Consider the following 19,567-nt stretch of genomic DNA (forward strand, 5'->3'; position numbering starts at 1 on the left):
TATGTGATAGGGTTTGCAATTAAAATGTTCGGGGATCATGATCACACACACGCACGCACGCACACACACACACACAAACTTCAAATGAAATCTTTAGGCGTTTTGCCGAGGTAATACCGTATCAATGTGCACAGTAAATAAGTCGATCATTGCTGCATTGCTGCAGTAGAATAATACATAGTTGATCATACATCTAAATATGATTTTGTATCCTAAAAAAACCCCAAAAAAACAAAAGCATGCATCAAGAGGCAAAGGAAAATTAGAACCGTACATGATATAATATGAATATTTATGTCACGAAAGCTTGCGACAGCCTATTGTTACACTATTTTTAGGACCACGAACGTGCAAAGCGTACAGATACGGAACAAAGAGTAAAGACTATGTGAAATCTCATTGTCCTCGGCGGAGAGAGAGAGAGAGAGAGAGAGAAGTAATGCGACATTCGCAGCAGCCAACACAGACACGTGAGCACCATCTGCCGGCAGACCAGTGGCGTTGATTGGCTTATTATTATTATTATTTTTTAATATTCTTTTTATTTATTTCCAGTGTGTAGGTGGCAGCAGGAGCAGTTGTCAGGGGAGGTAATGGAGCCACACTGACACAGAGAGGGCGAGGGAAGCTTTGAGTTCAGTTTTTTCTGGCTGTCTCCGTGTCGTGTGTGTGTGTGTGTGTGTGTGTGAAATCCACGGCCCCGCGAAGTGTTATTTAAATGACAGTGAACGTGTTTCGTTACTTGGGTGTCCAAAGACAGCTGCACTAGTGTGATGATTTAAAAAAACAACAACACAAAAAAAAACCTGCGTGCATTGTTGTTCCCCCGTGTGTCGAGTTCACTCACCCCAGTAGTCCTTGCATATTTAATCATGTTTCACATCTTTCAGCTTTTAGGAGGTGTCAGAGCGTGCGGGCTGTTCTACAAATCGTTCCACCAAATCAAGCTGATCTATGTCCGTGTGTGTGTGTGTGTGTGTGTGTGTGTGACTCGACTTGTATTCGGGCTGATAGAGAGACTGTGTGATGTGAATGACAAGCCTTTGAATGCACACATAATTTCCAATCGGATTGATAAAGATGTATACATGCATACACTGTACCACATCTGCTGTTTCGTTTCAGAGATCCGGTAGAGAGAGAGAGAGAGAGAGAGAGAGAGAGAGAGAGAGATGACTCAACTGGGTCGTTCTGAGCATTGTTATGTCTTGCCAGTTTACCTTTTCTTTTCACGCGCTTTATCTTCTTTTTGTACAGTTTATATAAGCAAAGGGCCTTTACCTCCAAAAGGGCCTATGCCTGTATAGACTTTTGGGACAGAACTGCGACTTGAACGACTCGACTCCCTTAGCCCATCCGACCCCCCGCCTAATCTCCCCCGTCCGATCTATTCACGTCAGGCAGTACAGAGGGAGGGAGGGAGATAGGAGTGGGATTCGGAAAGGGACAGAGTAAGGGAGGAGATTTTGGCGGGAGAATGGTATGACACACCACGCATTTTGCTTGGAGTGTCGCTCAGGCACAACAGTCCTTTCTGGGGAAAGAAAAAAGGGAAGGAGGAAGGGTGTGTGTGTGTGTGTTGGGGGAAGGCGAGGGAGGAAAGAGTGAGGTGGGGAGGTGGATGGCAAAGCTGGCTTTTATGGCCCCTGCCACACAACCACACTCAGCCAGAGGTCCTCGTCAGTCAACACAGCACAGCACAGCACAGCACAGCACAGCACAGCTCTGGAGGCTCAGTTGTCATAATGTGTGCAGGAAACTAGATAGCACCCAAATGGGGACAGTGGTAAAGGCTTGACAACAACACTTTTATAGTCAGACACGGATTTGCTTTGGTGGCATAGTGGTAAAACGACGCCCCCGCTCCCCCCCAAATCCCCGCTCGGTTGTAGATCCTGTTTAACAACGCATTTAAACTACTTAGAAAAAAATAAATATAATGAGAAGCTGCAAGAGCCTTGTAAGTATTTGTTAGAGCAAAAATACATCTCTCTCTCTCTCTCTCTCTCTCTCTCTCTCTCTCTCTCTCTCACACACACACACACACACGTACCAATGCACACATTCAGACGAGCATACTGAATGATGGCCTTTAGTGGAAATATGGTGGTCTGGATGCTAATCATTCGGATGAGTCGATAAAACTGATGTCCCTTGTGCAAGGTGCACACAGTGCGCTCTGAAGTACCGTTGGCAACGAAAGGGTTGTCCCTGGCAAATTTATGGAGGAAAAAAATAAACTTGGTAGCAAAACAGACACACTAACTGACAGAAAGAAAGCGTGACGTTGCATTGTGGAGACGAGCTTTCTTCGGAGAGAGCAGCCCGAATTTCACTCAGAAATCTGCTGTGATAAATATACTAAACAATAATACGGCAGATTAGGGAACGTACATACTTCTGTCACCACCACCTATAAAAGAAAAATAATTCTATAACCACATATCAAATTGATAAATAAATACTACATAAAAAAAAAAAAAAGGGGGGGGGGGGGGTGGCATTTGGTGTCGTACAATATTTCTTGTCAACATTCAGTGACAAAATCCGGTTGTTTTTTTTTTCTTCTGCTCTGTATTTTTTGTCACCAGTCAGTAATAAAATCCGGTTTCTCTGCACGAATTTGCGAAATATTTTCAGATATCATCTGTCAAACGGACATGTTTAACCCATATCCGAAAGTGGAAAGTGGATTATATGGCTCTGTTCGTGTATTTCTTCATTTCCATACTTTGCCGGGTTTGTCGTTTGAATGATTACGTTGAGAAAACAATAAAGCAAAACGCAAACTCGTGCTCTGGACTTCGACACATCGTCGAATATATCTTTAAATTTCTTTTTGGGTAAAACCTAGATTTCCCCCTCAAGACAGAATTTTGCATTTTGTCGTTATCAGGATCTAATCGATTAATAACGATATCGACAAATAAAGCCAACTCGGACACTAACTTCCTCGTATATTCTTGCGAAGTTTTGGCCAGGTTGTCCTCATTCGTTGCTGTCTGTCCGCTCTGCCACACACACGCAAAGCCTGTAACCATCGGAGTGCAAGAAACCGAAGCAAGCGGCCATTGGCGGGGCGAGGTCACAGAAACCTCGTTTTGGGGACACGACCTCAATGCGGGAGATAAGCGAGTGGCGGTGGTGGTGTGTTCAGCGAACTGCCTGACAGTCGAGTGTGGTGTCTGTGTTTGTGTAGAGCTTGCGCCGACACAACGCGTGTGTGCTGCGTTCTTCACCTTCCATTCTTTTTTAACGTGTCAGTCGCATGAAGACAGAAAAGGACCTGGTTAGTTTCGATGTAAAAAGTGGAGTGGTGGTGTCTAGTGTTTGAAGAGAAGACTGGAAGGAGTTTGTCGTGAAGGGGAAGCGAAGAGAGAGAGAGAGAGGGAGGAAAAAGAATAAGCGATGAGACAGTTCGCCGCTCTCCTACTGGTGGACACGTGAGCTATCCACGCCAAGTGGAAAGCTGAAGTGGCAGACCAGACGACACATTGACACTGCTCTCTCAACAAAGGTAGGTCCCCTACAACTGAAGTCCTCTGTATTATAATTATAGGTGACGGGCAGTGGATGGCAGTTTGTGTGTTGTTCACGGTGTGTGCCGTTTGGCGTGTAGTCAGTACACCCATCACTTCTCGTGTGTCGTCGCGACAGACTCCGGCTTCTGACAATGTCTGATCTTCACGTTTGTGTAGTGGGTCGATTTTTTTTTTTTTTTTTAAGATAGATTTTAGTTTTATTTATTTTCTTTTTTCATAGGAAGACCGTGGATACGCAGTTGTACGCGCGCGCACCTGTCTTGTCACGTTCTCGTTCGCTGTCTCACAGATTCTTTCGCGTGCGCGTGCAAACACACACACACACACACACACACACACACACACACGCCATTTTCTAGCAGGGAGCCTTTTGAATTTTTTTTTTTTTTGAAGAAACAGAAAAATGATCATTTTGACCAAATAGTTTGAATATTCGTCAAAATGTTCGACAGTTTTTGTGCTGTTCCGTCACTTTCCTTTGTTTCGTTTTTCTTTTCTTTTTTTCCTTTTAGTATATAAATGATTTTGATGATGATCATTATCGTTAAGAACTCACAACGGTTACTTGTTGCGGAATGAGCCATGAGTTGTAAAATTAAAACATTTCGCTTCTTGTAAACGGTTTTTTTTTTGTTTTTTTTTTTTTTATAAATGTACAGTTGTGGAATGGAAATCTTACTTAAATCTCACATAATTTCTTTCAAATGAAATGTTAGGCCTTTTTTTTTTTTCAAAAGGAAACTGAAAAAGAAAGAAAAGAATGGTGCGCGACGTTGTGTGTTGAGTGAGACGTTGAGTTTAACGACCTTACGGTTTTATACAGCTTAAAGTTTAGGTAGCTGAGTGCTGTTGGATTTTTGGTGTTGTGTGAGGAAACGACCCCTGCGTTTTGAACTGAGCTATACTTAATCCCTACTACTCCAGTGATAAGCCATAGGTGTGTGTGTGTGGCTGCGAACTCCAACGACCCGAAACTTTCCTGTCAGTGTTGGCAGTACAAGGAGAGCAGCAGTCGTCTTTGTATTTAATTGTGTCTGGCAGACTACACGGCACGTTGTGAGCGGGTGGGGAAGGGGTGGGAGTGAAGGAGAAGGGGGTCAAGGAGAAGGGTGGTGGTGGTGGTGTGGTGTTGCAGGTGGAGTGGATAGGTTGACCAATCGGGAAGCAACGGTGGTTTCCCTCCTACTCTACCACCCTCGCAACCTAACCCCCCACCCCCACCAATACTACCACGACTTCCTGCTTCGCCCCAGCCCTCGCCCCTTTCCCCACCTACCTGTCCCCACCCCCTCTCTCCTCCAGATAAGCGCCAGTGTGTGGTGTGTAAAGGTAGGGAGAACAAAACAGTGGGTTGGTGTGGTGTTACTATTCAATACAGGCGGTCAAATATTGACCCGACCTTTAGCAGGCGAGTTGTGACTGAGCGGAAGAGGGACTACTGCTCAACGGATTGATTCCACAAGCCCCAAGTTTGTCGCGCGTGGTCACCTGCTAGCAGTGATAATATTATACATCCGTCCAGATTTGTTGAACCCAGGTTAAAAAAAAAAAAAAAAAAAAAAAAGGGGGGGGGGGGGGAGTGAGGGCAGGAAAGGAAGCGGGCATTCGCACACAAGTTTGAATCAGTATAAACTTTAAAGTTTTCCGCTCCATTTCCCCCCCCCACCCCCTTGCGCTCCCTCTCTCCACCTCGACCCTACTTTCTCCCGCTGGAAGTTCGCGTCATGCGTGCGCAGTCACGACGCGTCCCCCAAAGGTTGACAGGCTGCTATCTCTATGATCCAGCAACTGCGCAGTTGTTTTTTTTTTCTCTCGTTTTTTTTTCTTCTTTTTTTAAAGCAATTGTGTCATGTCATGGTGACCAGGATCTTGGAGTTTCTCAGTGGACTTGAGTCGGGAGGGAAAAAAGGGGGGGAGGGGGGGGATGATGGGGGTGACAGCTACTTTCATGGCGAACTCTTTCTCCTCTTCCACTCTTATGTACTCTCTCTCTCTCTCTCTCTCTCTCTCGCTTGCGCTGTACTGTTACTCAGATTGCACACACAAAAAGACACTGCTTATAAATTTATATGCCACTGTCCTGAGGCCAAGGCAGTTCTCTAGCCAGCCCCCCCAAGAAAGCTGCATTATTTGATGTGTTATCTCTCCCCGACCCCCTTCTTCCCCCAAAAAAGGCTGAGAGGGGAGGGGGTTAGGGGATGGGTGGAGGGTGTGGGTGGGTGGAGGGTGGGGGTTCAGGGTGATAAAACCTCTTATGACTCACCTCCCCCCCCCCCCCCAACCCCCCCTGATCACATGTCCCCTGTCGTGTTGCTATCAATGGCTGAACGTCCGGTACACAATTCCATTTCCTCCGCGCCTTTTTTTTTCTTCTTCTCACTTCGCACAGCAAAATGTGGTGTAGCGTATTTATGGATCAGTCTTCTTCGCTGTGACACCAACTTGAAACTGATCTTAGACATACGTTATTATGCTTGAATTTTTTTTTTTTCAGAGACTTGTTTTGTAAGCGCTTTTTTTTTTTTTTTTTGGTTCAGCTGGGGTTTTTTTGTGTTTTTTTTTTATTTTTAGCAACCCCCCCCCCCCCCACCCCCGCCGCCATACAATTTTCCAACACCTGCCCTCATCTCTCTCTCTCTCTCTCTCTCTCTCACTCACTCACTCACTCCAGTCCCACACTGAGCCATGGTAGATTATCTGTCCTTGGATTGTTTTTCAGGGTTGGAGTAGATTTGTGGTGTCTCAGGGGTGGGGAGAGGGGGGGACCATTGTTCTTGGAACATTTTTATCACCCTACTGGGGCCCTCAAGGCCCCCCCCACCCCACCCCCACAATAGCACACTCACACTTTCGCGCGCGCACGTACGGTAGCACTCTCATATCGATGTACTTTTTTTTTTTTTTTTTCAGTTTGTTCAGTACATTTTTTTGTTCAGTTCATAAACTAGTTATGCAGGCAGTCTCGTCAGACCCTTGACTACAGATCTTCTTGTCAAGACTTGATCATGATAATGACTGCAGTGGTGGTAGCTGTGTACATCTTCGCTACCAGCCAGGTCTGCATTGTCTGTGATCATCATGTCGGTTATATATATATATATATATATATATATATATATATATATTAACATGTCATTGTCACAGTACTACAGATTTACTCCCCGTGTGTGTGTGTCCGCCCGCACACCCGGGTGTTGAGTATTAGAACATTAACATGCAACTTCAAGGCTTCATTGAATATATGTTGACGGTCGGTTTTCTTTTTTCTTTTTACATTGCTCTCTTTTAAAATGTAACTTCTTGTCCCACAGTACATCTTGGAAAATCTCTTTAAAAAAGAGAGAGAGAGAAGAAAAAGCAAGCGTCAGCACAGCTCTTTCTAGTAGACCTTTCCTAATTTCACCTCCCGCAACCCCCCTTCCCCTCCCCTCCCTCCGACCCCCTAACCCCTCTCCCCACCCCTCCCTTCCTCCTCCATACTCCACACATTCTCTCCACCTCCGCACTCCTAATCCTCTATATTTCAGCCTGTTCCGTCTCAGTTCTCTCTATCCAGCTGCCTTCAGACTTCAACTGCCAGGCCGTTACCACAGCTGTGCCCCCCCCCCCCCCCCCCCCCCCCCCCCTTTCCCATCCAGCTCCGTTTACCCCCTCCCCACGCCGACACATAGATTGGGTGAAACTGAAAGGCTCACGTATTTTTTGCATACTGAGCTCAGCGTTTGATCGGCTTGGGACGAGGGGGATTTGGGTGAGGGGTGATATTGGAGGTGTTTTAAAGCAAAAAAACAAAACAAAAAAAACAGGAAAATGTGGGTGAGGGGGGAGAACTATAAAAAAAAATTAATATAAAGAATTTAAAAAAAAAAAAAGAAAGACGAGGGGAGGGGAGACAAAATCGTTGAGCCTTCCCATAGGAAGCGGTGGTCGTGGAGGGAACGTGCATGGAGGGGGTGGGTGGTGGTGGAGGAGAGGCAGGGAGGGAACGATGATAACTTTAACGTCACGTCACGTCCCCGTTCTCTAGGTCCTCGTTTCCGGTCCTTCGAGCTTTTGCACGGTGACATGTGTATAAATATCAACCCCTTCCCAACACACGCACACGGATGCACGCAAACACACACGTCTCTCCACAGCACTGCATGTATGTACGAGAAGGAAAAAAAAAGATACCGTTAGATTCGGTTGGTTTGTCGTTCACTCTGTTTTTTGTTTTGTTTTGTTTTTCCAACAGTATTTTTATTTAGAACATGTCACAATAATCCACATTTACACACTTACAGGACAGGAGGAAAACAATATGTAAAGTCCTGTCCTGGTAGAAGTGTCTTATTAAATATGTAACTGTCATAACATAAAGAATTTAGGAAAAATTCAACGGCTGAATATGGGTGATTCTCAATAAAACGAAACCTAAAAGATTCTTTGATTCATGCCTGTTGTTAAACGCACACCACGCATACCTTTTGACGTCAGGATCGGTAGTGCAGTTCAGTTGGAATGGTTTCAGAGCAGTTGATCCAGTGTGTTGGGTTCGTCCGCTGTTTCATTTAAATAATTTCAGGTCATGGTGCAATGTTGTGTGGGAATGTAGATCTGACTGACTAGCGATTCGCGCGGTTTGCTTTGCTCATTTTAGAGGAAAGGCTCTTTTGGCGTCGAGATCTCAAGTCACGGAATTTGAAAACTTCTGCAAGTTATGAAGTCGGGAGATTGTTGCTTCTGAACAACTTGTCATCTGAGGTCGTTGCTTTTGAACAAACTTGGCCTCGAGGTTGCTGCTTGGCACAACTTGTCGTGGAGTGAATGGAGTCCCAGATCAGAAGTGAACGGGGGTTTTCTGTTTCAGTCTGAAGTGAAAGTCCCTCATTATTTAATGTAAAAATACAAGACTGCCGACGTCGATGTTTCAGACTGTAGGCGGGTTGACTGATGAGCACATTTTGATCGGGTAACTTGTGTGTGTGTGTGTGTGTGTGTGTTCATGCAGACGTCTTTTACTGAAGCTGGCAAGCACTTTCTCACATCATACTCATAATCAATGGAACCTCTGCAACCATTGTACTCTTCCTCGCTCAAGTGATGAAATTCTAGGAGGTGAAGCAGATTTCTTATCACATTATCACAGTTGTTCGGAACAAGACGCTTATTCACTTAACTCCAACTCGCACGCCTTATTTATTTGTTTATTTATTTTCCTCCCCCTCTTTCTTTTTCTCCCTCCCTCCAGCCAAGTCGTGAGGAGAAACCCGCACAGATGAATGTGGTTATGTTTTGCGTGTGTGGGGTACAGCATTGCATAGAATTCTTGCAGGAACATGCTTGGATCGTGTGTGTGTATGCCTGCATACCCCGTGTGTCGCTACCCCCACCCCTTCCGCCCCCATCCCACCCACCACACCCCTCTCGCTACCCCCTTCCATCCCAACCCAGAAAATCTTGAGACTTCTGTTCGTCGTGTTGGGTGTGCGTGCTGTGTTCGGTCACAGCGCAGTATTATGTAGTGGAGTGTGGAAAGAAGGGGGGAGGGGGGGAACAGGATGGCGCGGTGGGTGAGGAGGAGATGGTGACCCAGATTTCTGGGAGGCGGAAGAGGGGTGTTGGGTGGCGGTGCACAGTGCAACTTGTGTACATCAACCCTCTGTGTGTGTGCGTCTGTGTGTGTGAAGTGCATCAAGCCTAACACTAGGGGTGTGTGTGTGTGTATGGCGGGCAGATTGTGTCTTGTATCGTGTAAATGTGGAGAATCTACATATTGTTGCACACCATATGGCAAGACCTTGAGCTGTTTGCTGCTGGGCTAATCCAAGAACAATGCGGTTCGCGCCCAATTAGGATTCAGTGCGCAGTATGGGACTTTTGTTTTATTTTATTTTTCTTGCCCCTGAGGGCGGGGGATAGGGTTACCTCTGTGTCCTTGTCTCTGTCTCCCCCCCCCCCCTTTCTCTCCCTCCCTCCCTCCCTCTTCCTCCCTCCCTCCCTCTTCCTCTCCTTCGCTACCATTTATCCACCCCACCTCCCTTCCTACCGCTCCACCCCCACCTCCTTCCCTTTCTGTTTCCTTCTTCTTGTCCACGTCGGTCTCTTGTCGCTCTCACTCTCTGATATCTGAAATAATTGTAATATCCATGATACATAGATTTTTCACGGCTGTGTACGGACTTGTAGAATTAAACGATTCTTTCTGATGAGACGATGAACCGAGGTCCCGTGTGCAGCTGGCACAGCACGCGTAAAGGAACCCACGGCAACAGTTGTCCCAAACAAAGTTTTGTATGAAACACACACACAACACAACACACACACACTTTGAATTTGATTAGCGAAACAAATACGCAGGCCGATGGGAGAGGCTTAACACCATGGCGACGCGCTCATTGGGAGAAAAAAAATGGGTGGCGCTGTACTGTAGCAGCCCAAATTCCATGCAGAGATCTATATCTTATTGTGACAAAAAGTGGTATACAATACAATACTTACAAAACGTAGAACGTACGCAACAGCCTGCTCCAATGTACCCATGTGGATTAGGGACGTGTTCCACTGACACAGTACATAGCGTGTCAGTGTTGAGCAGAAGAATTGAAAGGGGTGTTGGGGGATGGGGTGAAGTGAGTGTGGGTGAGAGAGAGGTGGAGTGGCGTGGCTATATTTAAGTTGTTTTTGTGGCCTTGTGCAAACGGATCCCTTTGTCGCCTAGACTTGGGGAGGAGGGTAGGGGGCGTGGGTGGGAGAGGGGATAGCGAGTGGGGTCCGATTTTTTTTTTTTTTTTTTCTTAGAACTGATCTCTCTCTGTGTGTGTGGGGAGAGAGAGAGAGAGAGAGAGAGAGAAATTATGACTGCATGCAGTTTAAACATGTTTCTCGAGACGACGATAGAACTCCACAGGGTATTCGCCGAAACCATTGAAGGGACCGGACCTGAGGTAGTATCGGATTCGCCATTTTGTTCAGATTGGAGATTACAACGACCTGATATTTCTCAGTTTTAGTTTCCAAATTTCAGGGACCTGTGAAAAATAATCGTGTTTGGCAGTGCAGGCACGTGAGAAACGACGCACAGCGTGCCATCCGTCCTTCAAATCAAGAGTTCGGCTTAAAAACGACACGATAAATCAGATGACCCGTACAGTGAACAAGACGTTATCGACACTCGTCGACTCAAGCCGCCATTTTGTTGTTGTTGTTGTTCACCTTTGCATGGTATGGGGAAGCGGGGTGGGGGTGGAGGGGGGCGATAAACGGAAGGGGTTGCTATCTGATTGGCCCATATTGAATGAAGCTTCATTCGCAGGCGACTTTGTGAACAAGGTAAGATGGTTTCATATCAGTTTTGGCGCATTGAAATACAATAGGACTGTTATCTTTTTCATATCGACTGAAGAGGAATTATTTCCCATTGTGTGCTTTGTCACCACCACCACCTTTTGTTAATGCATGCATTCTCATAACAACGGAATGGATCTGTGTCAGATTCATATCAAAATTTCAGCATCCGAAATTATTCCACCAGTTGGTTACATTTTCATGGCTTGTGGAGCCAAAAACACAAAAAAGCAAGATGTTGGGATAGATGTTGGGATAATAATTTAGTAACTGAAACCGCATCAAAATTTCGTAAAATAACGTACAAAATAGTCGAAATCCACTGAAAATGGGATACAACATCTACTAATCCCAGTAATGGTAATTTCGTTTCATTCATGCTAAAAAAATTTGCTTGAAATTATGATGCTAAAATAGCACAACACCAAAACCATTTTGTCGAATGGCATTTACGGAACTGCTAGTCTCGACCTCAACTCCGAGGAAGCTGTCATCTTGCGAATCGGGTCAGATCAAAAGTGCTCGTGTTCTGACTGTAGATTGGCGCAAGTCCTGTTGTTCAAGCCAGGTTCACATGAGGAGACAGACGATTCAGTCCTGGTTTGTCTCACTGCGCGTTGCGTGTTACAATGACGACCTAGATAGATATAGGATTTTTTATTTTATTTTATTTATTTATTTATTTTTTATTCCCCATCCCATGACAGTGTTGACGTTCGCATGGTCACAGCTGTTGACACATTTCGTGATTTGAAAGGAAAAGAAAAAAACCCATATAATATCATTGTGTCGAAGTGACATGGAATGTGTGTGTGTTTCAGTTAGGAAAAAAAAAAAAAAAGCCCTTTTTTTTCTTTTTTTCTTTTTCTTTCTTTCCCCCAACCACCTGAAAGTGGAAGAGTGCGAATTTTTTTCTAGATAAAACTTTTTGTGGGCGCGTGCGTGTCAGAGACAGGAAAACAGAAAGACAGAAGACTGAAAGGAGACAGATGTGTTACGTTTTTGAGAGAATCTGAAAAAAAGGCTTTAGTGGGAGAAAAATGACTGTTGGGTCAGGCAGAGAGGTGGTTAGGGGTTAAAAAGAAAGGTGTGGAAGGGGAGGAATGAGAGTGGGGGGTAGGTTGGGGAGGGTGTGGGGGTAGCGTGTCATGGAAGATGGCATGCAAGTGCAAGGTGACTGTGACATGAGCACGAAACGCAAACTTTGGTCGGTCGGTGGGTCTGTCACTTTGTCTGTCTGTCTGTCTACTCTCTCTCTCCCCTCCCCCCTCCTCTCTCTTCCCCCTCTCCCTCCCTCTTCTCTCCCCCCCCCCCTCTCTCTCTCTCCCCTCCCCCTCTTCCTCTCTCCCTCGCACCACCTCGCCCCCCCCCCGCCCCCTGCCCCCTGTCCACCTCATTCCACCTTTCTTTTTCGTCGAATTGAAACATGCTTTTCCATTGCTTGAGTAGAGGAGAATATCCGTGTTTGAGGTCAGAGTGTTTGTGTTGGCGCTCTGATTGTTTGTTCTGCTTAATTGAATTAAAGAGGTTATGCCATTGCAATTACACGCGTGCTCGCGCACTTGCGTGCGTGCGTGTGTTTGCGCGTCATTCGCACTCAGTTCGTTCTCTTCCTTCCCCCTCTCTGTCCCTTTCTTCCTCTTAAAACGCGCGCGCGCGCGCGCGTGCGCGCGTACACACACACACACACACACACACACACACACACACACACACACACACACCACACACTGACTACCAGCAGAGTGTTTAACAAATTTTGAGAACACGCACGCGCGGTGGTAATCTTGAGTGCAGCAGTGGGAAAAGAGTGGTTGTGGCGTATGGCGACAATCCATGATGGAATAGAGTGAGCCAGTGACAGAGTAATATCGGGTCTTGGCTCGCTCTGTGTGTGTGTGTGTGTGTGTAACGACAATCGATGGTATTGGGCGACGAACGACAAAGAGAGAGAGGGGTGGGGGGAGAGGGGGTCAGGGTTGTAGGCACATAATGTGGGTTAGAGAGAGAGAGGGGATGGGGGGGGGGGGTGAGTTACTGTGGCAAGGCGGGGCAGGCAGTGTGTGTGTGAGTGGAGAAAAGGGCGTGTCTCACCTGTACTGTGCCCTGTGAACCCTTCCATCACACGCACACCCTCTCCTAATAGTGTTCGTTGTATGGAGGCTAACCATGCACCAGTGTCACTGAGGAGGGGAAAGGGGGAGGTGGTGGGGGTCAGGGAGGTCAAGAAGAGACTCATGATCATCGTGGCATGCTTGGTCTAAATATGACACTGATAATGATAATGAGGGTTGATTTGTGTGTGTCGAGTTATTATTTTTGCCACAGATAGGTTATTCAGTGAAGAGAAAGTCACTTTGCTCTCTCACCCTTACCACCCACCCTCTGCCTCGTGTTTTCCCTGGTCTCTCCCCTCATCCCCCATTCCTCTCTTACCTGCTTCTCTCTCACTCCCACTAATTTCCTTTCTCTCTTCTGGTTTTTTTTCCCGTTTGGCTGGTTGAGGAGAAATGGAACAATGACTGTCATCTGTCACGTGTGTGTGTGTGTGTGTGTGTGTGTGTGTGCAAGTGATGGGCATAGAAAGCAGAGACATGAAGAATTGAAAAGGGGAGGGGGTGGTACAGTGCACACACACACACACACACACACACACACACACACACACACACACACACACACACACACACACCCTACACACACACACACACACACACAGTACCTACACAAATGAAGGGTAGGGCATTATGAGTACTATGTGAGAGAATGGAAACACCCAAAGCCACTTCTGACAGGGTAGAATGATAAGAAAAAAAGGCTTGGTAATATGTCCTCAGTAGGATTGAATGATAATTTGGTAGTAGCAGAGGGTGGTAATTAGTAGTTATTACTGAGTTTCACATTTTGTGGATGTGTGTCTGTGCTAGTTGTGTGCACATATGTGATCCTTTGTGTTGTTGATATTGATAAACAGGGCAGTTTTTAAAGGGGATGTGTGTTTATGTGCTCGTTGAGTGCATAAATGTTCACTGATGTTTTTGATATTAGCACTACTTGCGTGATTAATGTTCATTTATGCATTTTATATTGATAAACAAAGTGCTTTTAAAGATTTTTGTGGTTTCCAAGTTGTGCACATAAATGTGCATTGTCTTTTTTGATATTTATCAATAGGGTGTTATAAGACTGTGTATGTGTGTGTATTCAGTTTAAAAAAACAAAAAACCAAACTGTTTTGAGATGTTTAGTTTGTGTGTGTGATGAATTGTGACCATGAATTTTCATTTTGCCCTTTACATACAACAGGGTGTTTAAAAAGTGTGTGTGTGTGTGCATAAATGTTCATTTCGGTTTTTGATACTGCTAAACAAAGGGTGTTTCACAGTCATAAAAGTAACAGTGTTGTGTGTTGGTGTGTGTGTTGCAGTAGGAAAGCCATAGCAGCGCCTCTTCTCCTGATGCTGATGTCCTGAGAGCTGAGCAAGTGGTCTCCCTTTGTCCTACCTGCACACTTCCTCCTTCCTGCCACACGACATCATCCCCCCTCAACCCGTGCCCTGTGTCCTGTGTGCACCATCAGGCCTCACCAAGCTGCCCTCATCACGTGGAGCCTTCTTCTCTCGCCACCAGTTTTGTCTTGAATCCACGTTTTGCCTGCGAACAAGACTCACTGACCGACACCGTTTGTCTTTCCACAAGTGACTGACTGAAGTGGTTTTGAGGAGGATCTCGTATACCCAGTGTGATTTCACCCTCCCCAAAGTTAGAAAACACTGTCGTTGACTCGGTGCCTCTTTGGAGAGAAGATTACAAATTGTGTGATCTGTTTTTTTTTAACTTGACCAACCGACTTGTCAGCACGGAGCCCATGAGTGAATTGGTGGGATTTGTGCGTGGTTGAGTTTTACCCGGCCAGTCTGTTGTCTATGTCTTGTGAAAGGGAAAGTCCATTTTTAAGGTGATTAAAACTGTTGTGGTGAGTTGTCCCCCTAAGTCAAGTCAAGTCAAGTCAGCCCTCGCTGTAAGGTAGTGCAGCTTTGTCGTCGTGGTCTTGGTTTTCTGTGTACCGTTTTTGTCCTTGAGTGGTGGTGGTCCTCCAGTCTGTGGCAACCATGGCAATGGTGAACCCCATCAACCCCATGCTGAACCCCAACGCCAAGGACAGTCGCTGGCTGACGTTGGAAGTGTGCCGCGAGTACCAGAGGAACAAGTGCACCCGTACTGAGAATGAGTGCAAGTTTGCCCACCCCCCAGCGCACGTGGAGGTGCAGAACGGGCGTGTCATCGCCTGCTTTGACTCCATCAAGGTCGGTGCTCACATCATTGGTGTATTTCGCTCGCTCTCTCTCTCTCTCTCTCTCTCTCTCTCTCTCTCTCTCTCTCATTTGTGTAAGTTACATCATATAAAGATTGATAGTTTTGAGAGTGAGCTTTGATATTTATAGATATTAAGCAGTTTTTTGTGTTTTTTAATGTGAAATTTGAGTAGCTGTTCCAGGGGAGATCCCATCACCACAGTACAAGTTGTATTTAACTTATGGATTTTTTTTTTTTTATACAGAATCTTTTCCATAGACATTCTGTGAGTTTGTGGGTTCTTTTACGTGCAGTAAAGTGTGTGTGCTGCACACACAACCTCGGTTCATCATCGCATTCGAAAGACTTGCTCCCAGACCAGACCACTCCATGTCTGGTTGAAGGAGGATGCTTTACACTCGCTTCCTGGTCAGGCACATTACTACTACTGTACTAGGTCACCTTTTGACAAATTTCTTGAACCTTCATGAAAAATAGTAAAAGCAAATCAACAAATTGTTGTTGGTTTTTTGTTATTATTATTAATTTTTTTTAATTAGCAATTCCGGAAGCATAAATTCTATTACATTGACGTAGGCGTCCTAGTATCTGTCTGACGTCTGTAAAATGGACATTTTAATGCCGTACTTAGTCTTCAGCATTTGTGATGGTATGTCAGTGTTTTTAAATGACTTAGTGTATTTGTGTAAGTGTGAGTAGTAACGTCATTTACATAAATGCATTTACATACCGCATAAAGCAAACAGTCAGTGAGTGTTATGTTAACGAATTGTTGTGTCGGTTACATGACTTAATAAGATAATTTACTAATTAAAAAAAAAAAGTCAGTGTTTTATTGTAGACATACATACATATTCTTAATGAAAGTGAAATACGGCCAAGAACAAAGTGCTCTAGTCATGTATTCCTATTATTTTCAAAGAGCACCAACAATTCAGTAGAGCAGTCTCACTTTCTGTGCATAATTTGTACGGTTGTGTAATGAAGTCTGAACTGGATTATGTCATGTTGAGTAGTCTGAACCAACGGTTTTTTGGGGGGGAAGGTGGGAGGACATAAAAGATAGAACAAAAATGAGCTGGTTTCAGTCGTGGTTGACTGGTCTATTTTTCGTTCATTTTTGTTATTATGATTTTAATATTTGCAGGTTTTTAATTTTCTCTCTACACAGTCTATAGTATAGGAGAGCACACAGGAAGTTTCACATCAAATAGACTACATAAAGAAGTAAAAATTTTGACATGATGGTAACAGGTGTAACTCATTTGTTCATGTTCATTTATGTGATTGTTTATCATTAGTTCTTATCTAGCATGAAACAGATTTCCCTATTCAGAACAAGGTATTATCAGTAATAATGTTTGAATGAATCTTGGTTGGGTGATATTCTCCCACCTGCTACTGTACAAGTGTCAGTTCTGAAGTATTTGATTTTCTTTCTGTTATTGACAAATATGCATTTTTTAACCGTTCCTTTTTTTTCTTTTTTCTTTTTTTTAATGAACTATTGATATGTGTACGTGTCAGCGGTAACAAGCTTGGAAAACTGTTCTCTGTCGCTGCCCATCTTTTTTCTGGAGTATGTATGTGTGTGTATGCGCGTGTGCGCGTTCATAGGCTACACACATCGTGTCAGATGACAGAAAATGTCACGACTTAAAACGTATGTGGGCGTCTGAAAATATGACAGCGCGTTTCATAGGGGCCGGGGTTTGGTGGGGAGGGTGTAGGAAAGAGGGGGGGGGGGGGGGGGGGAACCAGCATAACGGGCAGGTTTTGGGGGTGTGCATAGTATAGTGGGTGGGTAGAGGACCAGTGGTGACCAGTTTGGTTATCAGCGGGTGGGAAAGGGGACATCTATCAACAGACTGAAGCCGGCCGGCCTGTGGTGGTGGTGCTGCTGGCTTATCGCATCCCGGGGCTATGAAATATGCATCACTTGGGGCCCCCTCCCCCCCAACCGGGAACCGCAACTGTCGGGTCCCCCTCCACCCCCTTTCGTCCCCAGAGGGACTGGACGTGTGTGATTTGTGCCTCTCATGAATAATGCCCTCCCCGCCACCCACTCCCCCTGTCCACTACCGTACCGTTGGCTGCTGCCAGTACCTGCTCTCGCCCAACCCCCAAACCCCCTGCCCTCTCTCTCTCTCTCTCTTCTCCACTCCACCCCCCAACACACACACACAGAACTCTTTCCCCAATGAAGGCTTATGCACGGTGCGCGAGTATACTGAATTGTGTTTTAGATCTGTCATTGGAGCTTTCCCATACGTATATTTGTAGGGCTTTGTTGGTGACAGTCACGACATATATATGTCTATGGTTTACTTCTGTTTTTTCTTTTTCTTTTTTTTCTTTTGAGGAATGTGGCCACATATGGCCGGGCTGTATGTCCCGTGGCGGCGTCAGCTTTGATTGTGTGGGTGATGTCATTGTTAACAGCTGTGGCAAGTTCTTTTTGTATTGATGCATGCCGTCCTTAGTAGCGGCTTTCTACTCTGCCACCTCCCTCCCTCCCCTCCCACCCATCTCCATCCCTTCTCCGCCGCTCCTTCCTCCTCACACACATGCTTTGTTACACACACACACACACACACACACACACACACACACTGTACCTTTTTCTCTCGCCGCGCACATGCGCGCGCACACACACATGCAGGCACACACGTATACATACTATGCACACATAACACACGCACGCACACATTACACGCTACACACTACACAAACACGCTGCACACTACACAAACATGCTTGTATAATTTATGATGCTGTAGCGACAACTCTGCTACTTTGACCCTGCCACTTTCTCTATAATGCTGTAGCGACAACTGGGCCACTTTCACTATAATGCTGTAGCGACAACTGTCTGCCACTTTCACTATAATGCTGTTGCGACAACTGTGCCACTTTTCACTACAATACTTTAGCATCTGTGCCACTTTCTCTATGGTACTGTAGCGACAACTGTGCCACTTTCACTACAAGTACAATACTGTAGCGACAACTGTGCCACTTTCTCTATGAAACTGTAGCGACAACTGTGCCACTTTTCACTTCAATACTGTAGCATCTGTGCCACTTTCTCTATGGTACTGTAGCGACAACTGTGCCACTTTCACTACAATACTGTAGCGACAACTGTGCCACTTTCTCAATAATACTGAAGCCACAACTGTCTGCCACTTTCTCTATAATGCTGTAGCGACAACTGTGCCACTTTCTCTATGATACTGTAGTGACAACTGTCTGCCACTTTTGTAGTGACACAGCTTAGGCATGCCACCGCACCCTTACCTCCCAACATCTCTGTATTACATATACGTTACAGTGTGGTGTGGTGTGTCAAGCTGTCCACTTCCACTATGATACTATTGTGACAGCTGTCTGCCATTTACACTGTAATACTATTGTGACAGCTGTCTGCCACTTACACTGTAATACTATTGTGACAGCTGTCTGCCACTTACACTGTAATACTATTGTGACAACTGTCTGCCACTTACACTGTAATACTATTGTGACAACTGTCTGCCACTTACACTATAACACTGTAGCGACAACTCTCTGCCACTTACACTATAACACTGTAGCGACAACTCTCTGCCACTTTGTAGCGACACAGCTGAGGCATGCCACCACCCAACCTCTCCATATTACATATAATACATAACCGCAGGCTACAGCATGGTGCGGTGTGGTTGTCAGGCTGTCCACGTGTCGTCGCCCATCCATAAGCCCCCCCTCCAACCCCCCATTCCCTCAGGGCCCCCCTCCCGTCTCTCTCCCTATCTCCACTCCTTCAGCATGCTGCCGTGTCTCAGCTTGTATCAATCAGGAAACCGAAAGATCCGAACAAACTAAAAGTAGACTCCCCCCACCATCACCACAGAAATAGAAAGCGATGGAAGAAGAAGAAAAAAAAAAGTGATAAGTAGAGTTGGGGCCAAAAAAGAATTACGATTGATTTGGAAAGAAATGTGCAAGAGAGAGAGAGAGATGTCGGTCCCAAGCCCACAGGCGGGGTCGGGGGTTGGGCGGCGGCGAGGGGGTGAAAGGAAATGAACGGGCAAGATGTTGCCACGTGCCAGTGAGTCAGGATGCACAGCGTGCAGGCGAAAGCAGCCACTCTGTTGGTTGGCGCGCTGACAAAGAGACAGAATGAGAGAGGGAGGGAGGGAGAGGACCCTCCATTAAAAAAAGAAAAAGAAAAAAAAAAAGAAGAGAGAATATATATATCATGACAGTGCGCAACCTCGCCCACCCCTCTCCTCACCACTCTCTGAACGTAGGCAATTAACAGAACAATGGCTTTATTTCTTTACGCTGCTGGCAAGACAGATGCAAAGGCTGTAATGGCGGGTCTTAACCATTGCTTA

At 45.6% G+C, this 19,567-nt stretch overlaps 1 protein-coding gene across 19 annotated transcripts in view; it reads left to right on the forward strand.

Annotated features, from left to right (window-relative positions):
- LOC143289164 (muscleblind-like protein 1) overlaps nucleotides 1-19,567 on the forward strand; it is a 262,220-nt gene that overhangs the window by 166,130 nt on the left and 76,523 nt on the right. For 18 of the 19 annotated variants that reach the window (XM_076598069.1, XM_076598071.1, XM_076598074.1 and 15 more), the window contains one exon: nucleotides 14,296-15,175. In XM_076598069.1, coding sequence (XP_076454184.1) covers nucleotides 14,981-15,175 — 195 coding nt within the window. In that variant the 5' untranslated portion in view covers nucleotides 14,296-14,980. Of the gene's footprint in view, nucleotides 1-3,151; nucleotides 3,518-14,295; nucleotides 15,176-19,567 lie in introns of those variants that run through there. The other variant, XM_076598070.1, reaches the window with a different exon arrangement.

The sequence above is a fragment of the Babylonia areolata genome, chromosome 13 (genome assembly GCF_041734735.1).
Source record: "Babylonia areolata isolate BAREFJ2019XMU chromosome 13, ASM4173473v1, whole genome shotgun sequence".
NCBI lineage: Eukaryota > Metazoa > Mollusca > Gastropoda > Neogastropoda > Buccinidae > Babylonia > Babylonia areolata.